The sequence below is a fragment of the Eriocheir sinensis genome, chromosome 9 (assembly GCF_024679095.1).
Source record: "Eriocheir sinensis breed Jianghai 21 chromosome 9, ASM2467909v1, whole genome shotgun sequence".
In the NCBI taxonomy this organism is placed as follows: Eukaryota; Metazoa; Arthropoda; class Malacostraca; order Decapoda; family Varunidae; genus Eriocheir; species Eriocheir sinensis.
In genome coordinates, this window is record NC_066517.1 from 13,536,677 (window position 1) to 13,549,747 (window position 13,071).

Below are 13,071 nucleotides of genomic sequence, written 5' to 3' on the forward strand. Positions count from 1 at the left end.
ATACAATGGATCATGAATACAAACTATATTACGTTACTCATCATCATCAGCATCATCATCATCGTCATCATCATTATAACTTTCATACTAAACTTTACCAATTACACCTTCCCGTGTCTTCTCCATTATCAACCTTCCCTAAATTAACACCTTCATCAAATATATACTACTCTTTCTCTTTCCCTTTTCCTTCTCCCTTTTCTTTCACTCCCAAACACTTATTTCCTTCCTTCCTTCCTTGCTTCCTTTGTCTTCTCCATTCCCAAAATCGCCATAATCAACTTCTTTATTAAACCCTATCCTTCTCATTCCCTTATCCCTCTTTCCTTTCTTTTACTCTCAAACAATGCCTTCCTTCTTTCCTTCCTTTCTTTCTTTTTTCTTCCTTTCCAATATCACATAATAGATGCTACCCCTTCTCTTTTCCCTCTCCTCTTTCTTTCACTCTCAAACAATGCCTCCTTCCTCCCTTCCTTCCTTCCGTCCTTCCGTTCCACTCCAAATGAGCTCACTGCCGCCCTGCCTCTAGCTTCCCCTTCTTACCTTACACTTTCTCTTCCCTCTTTCCCTTTCTTGCACTCTCAAACAATGCCTCCCTCTTCCGTTCCTTCCTTTCGTCCTTCCTTTCGTCCTTCCTTTCCACTCCATATGAGCTCACCATCACCTCCACCGCCTCGTCTCTCGCTTCCTCTTCCCTTAATATTCTCTCTCGAAAGGTAGGGGAAGTTTTGTGCCCCGATACTGCTAATTAGTGAAGACGCAGGAGAGTTGGCAGGTGAGTTGTGTGATTATTGGTTCCGGGGAAGTTAAGTTTGAATGCAAGATGGTTATGAATGGAAGGCGTTTTGGGGGTAGGGAAGTTAGATGGGGAGATAAATAGAGAGATAAATAGATAGATAAATAGATAGAGGGGCAATTCTGGTTGTCATAGGATGGTGTTTTCGAATAGGGAAGAGAAATAGATAGAAATATAGATAGACAGATTTTTTACAGTAAAGGAAGCGGCTCAGTGGCAAAAAATAAATAACGAGGAGGCCCGCTAGATAGATAGATAAATTGAGAAATAAAGGTGTTTGGGCTAGAGAATAGAAATAGAAAATAGATAGATAGATAGATAGATCGATAGAGAGATAGCGATAGAGATTGATAGCAACAGAAAGGCTAATTTGAATGGTGTTTTGGGACAGGGAAAAGAAACAGAAAGAGATAGATAGATAGACAGATAGATATACAGTTAAAGGAAGCGAGACAGAGAGAGAGAAATGTCGTAGTATCAGACACAGACTAATATAAGCAATAAGTCTTTTCTGTCACTCATTCGGAAAGTAAAAATCCCCCGACCACTGTCTCTCTCCTTTTCATATGCAAATAGAATGTCTCATTATGGCTTATCTCTTTTTGGGGAGAGCTTTTCATTCTCTCCCGACATTATACATTCATGTTCCTCTAGCATCGTGGGCGAAAGCGGGTCCGATCTCTCATTACAGGGTGAATGGAATGCTTTGAGGGCGTGAGTGAATGCAGGGTGTGAAGGACGAAGGGGAGATGAAAGGGTGAATGAAAGATGAGGGAGTGGAGGAATGAGAGAGAGGGAGGAATAAATGGATTAGGGAAAGGAAAGATAGGTTGGTTGATGAGTGGGGGAATGGAGGAAGGAATGGATAAAAGGGAGAAAAGGCAGATGGAGTAATGAGAGGATTTAGGGAAAGGTAAGTTGATAAGTGAATGGAGGGAAGAGAGAGAAAAGGAAAAGAAGATGGACGGAGGAATGAAAAGGTTTAGGAAAAGTAGGTAGATACATGAAAAAAAAAGAATAAAGGGAAGATAAAGTAGATGAATTAAATAGATGAATGCTGATATATATTAGAAATCTGAAGGATAAATAATGGGAATGATTTATTAGTAAAAAAAAAACGAAACAGAGAAAAAACAACAACTGATTAAAAGATATTTCAACTACTATAAAAGAGAAAAACGAATAATATATGGCATGGTTAGAGGACTCATGAAAACAAAACAGAATATTAGACAGGGAGTATACATGAAAACAAAAGAAAAAAGAGTGTATACAAAAACAAAACAAAACATTAGGTAGAGAGTATAATGGAAGCGAAACAATAGGGAGAGAGAGTATCCTTATTATTCTCATCGGAAACATAACTCAACACCTACTTGATAAAATATTGCTTCCCCTCCTTATCCGTGGCCGCCTCCCAGCCGTAGGGGAGACCCACGCCTCCGCTGTCCCAGTTCTCGAGGGGCGGCAGCCACGAGGACGTCTGGCTGGCATGGCTGCAAGGAGAACAAAGAGAAGTTAGTGGATTTATTGACCAAAGGTAACATGTAAAAGTTAGTTAGTTGATTGACCACGGAGAAAAAGGAAAAAATTAGTTAGTCTATTGACCAGAAAAATAGTACGGTAAACATGAACAAAAGAATATTGAAGACGGCAAGTTCAGCATTAATGTATTATAGAGAACACTTAGCATCACTCAGCTTCTACAGACTGGCGGTGCTTGCATACACTTAGGTAGTTTAGTTAAATTGTTAAACAAAAAGAAAGAACAAAATACTTTAAAACAAAACATAAAACTGTCCAAACACATAAGAAAACCTAAAACTAGAAATTCAGTAGCGAAATAAAATGGAGACACAAAACTTCTGACAACTTCTGAAATTCAAAAGCTAAAAGTATGAAAAATAAAATAAAAAATCACGTCCTTATATTCATTAACTAAATCGCCACGTTAAGACAGGGATACGTGAGGCTACAGGTGAGGCGTCCCGGGTACAGGTGCGCGCCAGGTAACATCCCTTCCAGCCCAGGTGCGTGAGATCCAAGGCGTGGCAGCGTAATCCTGTTTTAGTCCCGCGAGATGCGTTATTGCTCCTCGCCTTTCACATACCTCCACTCCCTCCAGATTCATCCTCCTCCTTTACTTTCATAATTTTCCTTCATATTTCTACTTTCCATCTCTATTTCTACGCTTCCTTTATATCCCTACTTTAACCCCACATTCTTACTCTTATTTCTACTCCTATTCCTATTTTCCTTTACATTTCTAAGTCTTATCCATATTTCTACTTTTTCTCTATATTCTTACTCTAGTTCCACATTCCTACTCACTCTACATTTCTACTCCCTCCATATTCTACTCTCTATCCTCTGTCTATCTGTCTATAAGCCTATCTACCTATCTGTCTCAATATTCTAACTCGATCTTCATATTCCTACTCTTCACACTTCTACTTCTCTCCGCATTCCAATTCTTCATCCTCCTTCCTATTCTTCCTTCACACCACTCCCTTCCCATTCCCTCTTTCCTCCCTCCGACTACTCTTCTCCCTTCCCGCTCTCTCAGGTGATCAAGGGGACAGGTGGAACCCACACTAATGAAGCTTTCCTCCTCAGGTGTGCGGCGGGAAATGATTGGTAGGTCTTGTCTCGTGTTTAGAGCAACGTTAATTAGTGTTTCAGGTGTTGGCAGGTGGAAATGATGCTAATTAACCTCTGCTTCTCAAAGGTAACGCACACTCATAATTAGCAGGTGTTTCTTTGGGTATGGCCAGGTGAAACACAATACTAATTAGACGGGCCTCTCAGGTGTTCGTCTTGCAGGTAAGTTTAGGCATAAAAGTGTTTCTGTTGTGTTGTGTCTTAACATCCAAAGGTATGCATTGTGAAGTTCTAGAGCAGTGGTTCCCAAACTGGGGGGCACGAGCTGGATACAGGGGGGACGTGATTTCGTCTGCCAAAAATTGCAGTTTTGCAAGAAATAAGCACACACACACACACACACACACACACACACACACACACACACACACACACACACACACACACACACACACACACACACAATATATATATATATATATATATATATATATATATATATATATATATATATATATATATATATATATATATATATATATATATATATATATATATATATATATATATATATATATATATATATAAACAAAGGATCGGGGGGGGGGGGCCGTGAGGATATCTTAAAAATGAATAGGGTGCATCATATAATAAAGCTTGGAAACCACTGTTCTAGAGTTATGTAAGCACTTGAGTCTTCCATCATTTATACTCCATTACAAATATACATCATAAACACATTACTAGAGAAATTCACAAGGCATTCAACGTTCATATTTCTTTACACTAAACAATTATTATATTTATCAGTGGCAAACTAAACAGAGGTGCATGTTGTGAAAGATATTTATTCTCATTAACTTTTAATGAGGACTATAATGCTATTAATTACGTCCACAAAAGGGTTGTATAATAATATGAAACACGTGAATCTTCCTGAATATTTCGTCACATTGTTTTCTTTCCATATGACACACGGTTACTACTACTACTACTACTACTATTACTATTACTGTTACTATTACAACTACTACTATTACTATTACTACTACTACTGCTACTATTACTACTACTACTACTACTACTACTACTACTGTATACTTCTTTTATAGGAGCAGTGATTAGCAGTCTTTTTTGTCTTGATTATTTTTTGCCCTTGAACTGTTTCCTTTGCTGTAAAAAACAAAACAAAAACCTATTACTACTACATATTTTGTCACATTGTCTTCTTTCCATATGCTATACGATTACAATTACTACTACTACTACTACTACTACTACTACTATTATTACTACTACTACTACTACTACTACTACTACTACTACTACTACTTTTACTATTACTACTACTACTAATAATAATAATAATACTATTACTACTACTACTACTACTACTACTACTACCTCGTTTATGATACTTGATAGGCGTGTAGTATGCAACGAACCCCACAACTCCTTCTCACATTAATATTTACGTTTCTCCGTCACAATAGACTCCCACTCTCTCCCCTCTTACCCCATCCTGCCATTTCGTTCCCTGATCCTCCTTGCTGCCCGTCCTCCCGTCCCTCCCACAGCTTCGTTTCACTCTTATCTAAGCCAGACTCATCTCATCTCTCCCAGATTCTCCGTATTCGGTGTCAACTCAGTGTTTTCTGTTTATTCTTTCTTTCCTTTATCACTTTTTTTCCGTCACCTTTCCTATTCCTTGTTAACTTAGCTTTTCAGTTCTCTATTTCTTCGTGTCATCATATTTTTTTTCAGCCATCTTTCCTATTCCTTGTCAGCTCCTCTTTTTTAATTCTTTCTTCCTTCCCTTCATTCCTTTTTCCGTCTCAGCCTTTTCAATTCTCTCTTCCTTTCATTCCTTTTTTTCCCCCTCGTCACCTTTCTTATTTTTTGTCAACTCAGCTTTTTCAGTTTCCTTTTCCTTCCCTTTATCACTTTATTTTCAGCCATTTTCCCTTTTCTTTATAAACTAAGCCTTTCGGTTCTTTCTTGCCTCCTTCTATTCCTTTTTTTTCCACTACTTTCCTTATTCTTTAACAAATTCGCTTTTCACTTACGTATTTCTTCCCTTAGTCACTTTTCTCATTCACGCACTGGACGTTTTGAAGTGTCGTTGCGTGGCCGTCAGTAGTACCGTATTCTGTCTAGTAAATATTTGCTCACGCGTCCATAACGCGACTCTTCACGGCGTTTTTTCTTTGCCTATTTCAGGCGCCACTTAATTATTTCTCGCGCTTAAAAATCCCCCGCTGATAAAAGCTGCAGAATCACAAACTTTTATTTACACGTTTCCCTCCGTCAGTTATACTTGGAGGAGAATAAAAAAAACAAAAAAACATGGCATAAAAACTTTCCTACATTTTTATTTCCTCCTCTTCCCATTCTTTCCTCAGCGCCGGTAAAGCCCGACTGATTCCACGCACCGGTTTTGTGAAAGGTATTTATTATTCGTTGACGTTCACCAGACCAGCGAGTTGATCTGGCATTGTTAGCGGTTCCGAGGCTTTGACTGTGACACAAGCCTACGCATGACGATGGGATAAATAAACTGAAATAATACAAATAGCGGTTAAAATAGCCCCACAAGAGAAGGTGAAGAGAGAATAGTAAGGTGGAGGAAAGAGGAAATGTGAAGGGAGTAAGGTGGACGTATAATTGGAAGAAGGAGAGGTAAAGACGTCAAATAGAGGAAGAGGGAGAGAAGAGGTTGATGTGAAGTGGGGAGAGGTAAAGGAGGATGAGGGAGAGATTGTTGTTAAGGTAGGGAAGAGAGAGAGAGAGAGAGAGAGAGAGAGAGAGAGAGAGAGAGAGAGAGAGAGAGAGAGAGAGAGAGAGAGAGAGAGAGAGAGAGAGAGAGAGAGAGAGAGAGAGAGAGAGAGAGAGAGAATAGTAACACAAAACTACTATAATAAAATAATCCGTCGCATAGTCTAACAGATCCAATATTCTAAGAGGAAGAAAAAAAAAGAAATAAAAAAAATCGCGATTCGCACTCTTCGAAATGAGAAATAAAGAAAGAGGAAATGGAAGCGGGAAAGTCATTCAGTGGAGATTGGGAAAAAAAAGTGCGAATCTTGACGCGAACTGATTAATTAGGATCCTTTGGGCGGCGAGAACGAGGGCGAGGGAGGCGAGGGAGGCGAAGGAGGGCGAGGAGGGGTGAGGAGAGAGGGCGAGGAGGAAAGGGTACAGGGAACATGGCCACAGGGACGAGGGATGTATTTCCATATGATCCTCAAGGGTAATGGAGGACGCTTTTACCTCTCCCTTCTCTCTCACCTTCCCTCCTTTGACAGCTTTACCTCTCCTTCCTCCCTTACTTTCCCTAACTTGACCTCAACCTCTCCCTCTTCTCCCTCATGTACCCTCACTTGACATCAACTCTCTCCCTTTTCCTTTCTCACCTTCCCTCACTTTCCAACAGCCTCTCTTTCTTTCCCCCTCGCCTTCAACTTTTTTTTTTAATCAAGGGTATAGTGAGAACGGGAAGTGGGTTAGTGGTGAGGGTACAGGTGGGGAGGACGGAAAGACAATAGCAGTGTACAGTTGTTTGATGTAGGTTCGTTATACCGACTGAGGTGGCTGAGTGGTAGCGTGCTGGGCCCACATTCACCGAGTGATGGACGACGCGGGTTCGAATCCCCACGCTACCTCCTCGAATTTTTCAGTCACCGCCGAGTGGCTTAAAACTACCCACATGCTGTCCTGAAGACCACCCATCAACCCGTACTCTAGAGCAAACCGTCCAAATGAATCAAGAAGGATTTCCGGGTGGCAGCATGAGCCAAGAGAAGATGGCGCCACTATAAACACTTGCCTGCGCCATGACGGGCTGGGGTCGAATACCATCCAGACACCTATAATCTCCTCTCTCGCCTGTCATCTAGTCTTTCCTAAGTCCCAGCTACATTCACTCTTTTTTCCACCTTCATTTCCTCTCTCCCGGATCTATTCCACCTCACACCCACCCACTCACAACCCCTATCCACTTATTCTCACTTTCTTACACCGACTCACAACCAGCTCTCCACCTTCCTGCCTCCTCCCTCATTTCTCTACCTTCCTGCGGTCTTTTCTCCCCTCCTCTCCCGTCTTCCTCATATCCAATCATACCCTTCGTCACACACCTATGACATTTTACCTTTCATCTACATTCTTCCATCCTCCGTCTTCCCACCCACCCACCTACCAACGCTTCCCAACCACCTGCTCCCACCTCCCGGCCACCTTAATTTCTTCCCCAAACCTCACCTTTTTTCCCCACCTCCCGCTGCCCCCCGCCTCCTTCCCTTCCAGGCCGTGGCGGGAGGAAAGTTAGATTAAAAGCTGAGCCCCGCTACGAGAGGTTCTTCCCGTCGGCCATGAGCGGGAGGAAAATTGCAAAGACGTGGGATAAAATGTAACGCCAAAGGAATGGAAAGAAGAGGAAGAGCTTTGAATAGCATGACAGCACGTGAGGGAAAACAAGAAAGAGAGACAGTGAGGAAGGAACATTGCATTGCTAGGGAAAAAATAAAATGTAACGCCAAAAGAAGGGAAAGAATATGGAAAGCTTTGCACGTAAGGAAAACAAGAGAGGGAGTAATATTGCACTGTTAAGGGAGGAATATTGCACAGTTAAGGGAGGAATATTGCAATGCTAATGGGACAATGTAAGCTCAAAGGAATGAAAAGAGTAAGAAAAGCTTTGAATAATATGACAGCACGTGAAGGAAAACAAGAAAAAAAAAGACAGAGAGGGAGGAATTTTGCACTGCTGGAGGGGAAAAATGACAGCAAATAAAGGAAAACAAGAAAACAAGAAAGAGAGGGAGGAATATTGCACTGATGGAGGGGAAAATGACAGCATGTAAAGGAAGACAAGAAAACAAGAGAGAGAGGGAGGACTATTGCACTGCTGGGGGAAAGAATGTTACGTTGAGAATAAAAATAGAAGAGCAAACATTAAAAACGGGAACTTGACATCCAGGGCGCAAAATAACATAAAAAGGAAAAGTAATACGGAGACAAAGTAAACTCAACGGATGGCAATATTGCGAGTTTGTGAGGAAAAGTACCAAACGAAGGTAAATAAAACTTCAGAATATATAACACAAAATATGGCGGTGAGAGCTGAATATGTGTGACAGTTGTATACTTTCTAACTGGTCATCTATTTGTTTATCTATTTATTTGTTTTGTTGCTTTTTCATCTATATCTGTTTAGGTAAATAAAACAAAAATATAACACAAAATAAGGCCGAAGAAGCTGAATGCATGTGACAATTATATGCTTTCTTACAGGTATAATTAATCTTTCTGTATTTATTCATCTTTGTATTTCACTATTTCTTATCTATAAATGTTTAAGAAATGTGTAAGTTATTTTCCACGTGCGTTTCCAGGATATTTATCAATTCATACACATTCTATTTGTCTATTGTGTCATTCAGTAAGTTATTATTTTCACATTTTATTCAACCGGCCTCTTGCAGACTCTTTACGTTCTTATGTTCTTATATACATTCATTATTTTTTCTATATCTGTTCATGTGGTTTATTAAGCACTATTGTTTTCAGGATATTTACTAATTCATACACATACTATTTGTCTATTACGTCATTCGGTTAGTTATTCTTTCACATTTTATTCACATACATCCTTCCAGGGGTAACGTTTTAATGAATGCCGGCAGGGACACACAGACCAAACCTTGCAGCTCTGTTTTTCCCGTCACCGCTGATTGGCCGCGTGTTACAGGTGAGAGACACAGGTAGAAAAAAATCTCTTTGTTGACGTACTTTTATCAACACGGCAAGAACAACAACAAAACCCAATTAATATTCAACGCCACACGCAAAGCCACTATCACTTCAAACAGCCGCGTCAACCACCTACACACACACGCACCTACACACACCTGTACACACACACGACAGGTGGCAAATTAATATCCACACCTGACGTTCTAACACCGCCGACTGTTGAGAGTGGGAAATAACCCGAAGCAATTAATTCTACTTCGTTTTACTCAGTCATTCGTCTCTCTCTCTCTCTCTCTCTCTCTCTCTCTCTCTCTCTCTCTCTCTCTCTCTCTCCACACACACACACACACACACACAAGCACACTATAATTTCATATCTACTCAAGTGATACCAATACATTATCTTATATCTCTTCCATTTCCCTCCTCTTCCACCTCCTCCTCTTCTTCTTCTTCTTCTCCTCCTCCTCCTCCTCTTCTTCTTCTTCTTCTTCTTCTTCTTCTTCTTCTCCTCCTCCTCCTCCTCCTCCTCGGATCGGGTTAATATCGGTAAGTGAGTTCCATCCGCTCTTCCACAAACGAGAAAAGGTCAAGTCAGGTCAGGTCACGTAAGGTTATTCACCCCAGTACGCACACATTACAAAAGCTTCATGGTTTTCTACGTAAAGTTTATACGATGGTGAATATGTCGAGCTGGTTACTATTATTTATCGTCAGTTTTCCGCGGATTTTGTGTTCGTTGCGAGAGGTATCAAATGTATTATTCACTGAAGCTAAAACTGATGTGAATATTCGAAAAAGTAGCAAAACGTATTTCCTCACAGAACAGTCCACGCCGAACCGAGTCATGAAATACTTACACACATATAACGAACATTCATTACACGCTTTCCTTGTTGATCTGTTAGCAGGCAAACTTACATATGCGGAAAACTGACAAATAGGAAAATATAAAGCCGTAGAAAGAGTAAATTGAATAAAAAATGCTATAGAATCCCTCGAACTAGAGAACTAAGACATCATAGCAAGGAAATAATACGTGTGATATCTCTTGCAATGAACAGAGAATCTTTGGAAAATTGCTTAGTCCAGGGTTACAAGAGAGCGCTGTCGTAAGTCGGGATCGAACTCTCAGTCTCGCGGTCGTAAGTCGAATAGCGTACGCAGACAGCCAACCAATCCCTGAAATAACACAACAAAAGGGAAAGTGAAAATATGAGCGACATTCCCAAATTCACACGAGCTAACTAACCGACAAACAAACACAGCGACAAACAAACAACAAAAAGCCGGAGCGTCGTGGGTCAGAAATGGCCAGAGTTTACTGCCACAACGAAATTCTGGATCCATTTCGCTGTGTTTCCTCTTTTATTACCTTTTTTTTATTCTTTTGTCTGAGTGTTTGTGTCGAGTGAAGTGCGACCTGATGACGAGGACCTAGAGATAAAAGATAACACATAGACGATCATAACACACAGAGAATCTTAATAAGTAAAGAAAAAAAGATAACTGTGACTCATCATATAATAAAAAAAAATGTGGATAAGAAAACAAGTAAAAAAAAACCCCACCCCATGAAAAGAATATACAGACGATCATTATAACAAAAAAAGAAGGTGTGTGACTCATCATATTTATTAAAAATGTGGTAAAACAGACAAACAGAAAACTCGTAAAATAATGTAAGATGAATCGGAATTAATCTAACACCTCCAAACTTCCTAGGATATATATTTTTTTATACTAATATTTGTTTCCGTATTCACCCACTTTCCCTTTATAAATATTTCTGCCTCAAGTCCACGAACAAAAGGAGGGTAAAAAAAAAAAATAGACAGACTGGCCGCACCTGGGCTGATGGCTGTCCGGACCTGTTGTTGGTGGAGCCCTTAATATTGTGGGATCCGGCCTGTTAGTGTCCTGCCCCCGGCCCGTCCCTGGAGACAATCTGATCCCATTCCGCTGCCTTATACACCTTCAGAGTCCCCTTTTATATCGGCTTCCCTCGGCCTTATTTCTTGTCCTCCGTGTCGCATTTACTCTCTTTTTCCTCCTTTCGTATTGCCTCCCGCACTCATATTATGTTTTCTTCATGTTTCTCGTTTCGTTTCAATCATCCATTTTCCTTTTATCTTTTCGCGTTGTATTTATTCACTTGTTTTTAGTCTGTTTTTTTTATCTCTCTCTCCCTTCGCAATGCCTCCCGCAGACTCACATTTTCCTCCTGTTCCTCGTTTTCTTTTCATCCGTTTTCCTTTTGTCTTTTCCGTGACCAGTTTATCTTTTCTTTCGTTTTCTTTTTTCTTTTCACCTTCAATTTCACGGGCCTCAGTTTCGTTATCCGTTTTCTTTTGGCTTTCCTTTTATTGCCTTCTTTACGGCTGCACTTGTATCATATTACGTTTCTCTCTCTGCTTTTCCTCTACTATTATTTTGTTTAATATGCCCAGAGTGTATGAGTTTGAAAATATTGACTTAGTTTTGATTTAGGAGACACATGAATGGTATCTGATATTAACTACTGTCCTCTTTTATTTCGGTTTGCTTATACATATGATAAACCAACCCCCCAAAAACTCGTGAAATAAATTATAAGGAATCAGAGTTAATACCTATATCAAACTCCCTACGACATTTTTTATTCGTATATCTGTTCACGTATTCATCCATTTTCCTCTATACGAAGACTTTATAACTATGAAGGCCATGAATAAAACGAAAAATTAATACGAAACGGCTCAATGGCACAGGAGTTGGGGCAGTCAAAAACGCTGGTCGGGGTTCGAATCCAGCTCGTGATATCGGGTGGACAGAACTCACATCTCGCCGCCGCCTGTCCACTCTCATCCCTCAAACGGCTGCGAGATGTCTGAGGAAACCTTGGGAATGTGAACTAAGGCAATCCGGAAGCCGCGCCCTTGATCTCCGGCTTACAGATTCATATGCCTCGAAGGATCAAAGGCCGAAGAGGCGGAATTATACATAGAGGCACTGCGTATCTTAGCATAACTTCGTACCCTCAGACTTTACAGGAAGGAGAAGGACGATGAAAACTACTCACTAACTTAGCAAATCTCATCGCCTCTGACTTTACAGGAAGGAAAAAAAAGACGTGAAAAACTAATCAGTATTTTAGCATAAATAACTTCGTCGCCTCTGACCTTAGAGGAAGGAGAAGGGCGATAAAAACTACTCACTAACTTAGCAAACCTCATCGCCTCCGACTTTACAGGAAGGAAAAATAGACGTGAAAAACTAATCAGTATTTTAGCATAACTTCGTCGCCTCTGACTTCGCAGCAAGGAGAAAATATGTTTAAAACTAATCTATATTTTAGCATAACTTCAACGCCTCTGACCTTATAGGAACATAAAAAAAAACGTGAAAAACAAATCTATACCTTAACATAACTTCATCCTCTCCGACTTTGCACTAGGAAAAAAAAAAGAAAAACTAATCTAAACTATTTCCTTTTACTCTTTTAGGTTGGAGCGATTGGAAACAGGGAAAATATGGAGGAGCAGGACGAAGGTGGAGAATAAATGATGAAAGGTAGTTCTCAGCCACCTGCGGGGAGCCAGATTACTCTCCAGGCCGATGACAGGTATGAAGAAAGGTGTGCAAGACGGATGGAGGAGTGGATGCAGCAAGGTAAGATGAATGATTGATGAAGAATGTTGGCAGAAGTATAGGAAAGAGACGGGGTGAGTAGGAGAACAGGTTAGTGGATAGATAAGTAGGAAAGTAGTAGGTAGATAGATAAATAGGTAGGTAAGTAGATAGGTTATTGGGTGGGCAGGTGAGTAATTAGGTGCGTGAATAGGTAATTAGGTTGATAGGTAGATAAGTAAGAATGAACAAAGGAAGGAAGGAAGGAAGGAAAAAAGGAAAGAGGGAAATAAGGAAAAGAATAAAGATGC

The 13,071-nt window shown here is 40.3% G+C and overlaps 1 protein-coding gene across 5 annotated transcripts in view; it reads right to left on the reverse strand.

Annotated features, from left to right (window-relative positions):
* Positions 1–13,071, reverse strand: part of LOC126995933 (uncharacterized) — a 339,186-nt gene that overhangs the window by 199,206 nt on the left and 126,909 nt on the right. For all 5 annotated transcript variants that reach the window (XM_050855835.1, XM_050855836.1, XM_050855834.1 and 2 more), the window contains exon 3: positions 2,173–2,292. In XM_050855835.1, coding sequence (XP_050711792.1) covers positions 2,173–2,292 — 120 coding nt within the window. The remainder of the gene's footprint in view (positions 1–2,172; positions 2,293–13,071) is intronic.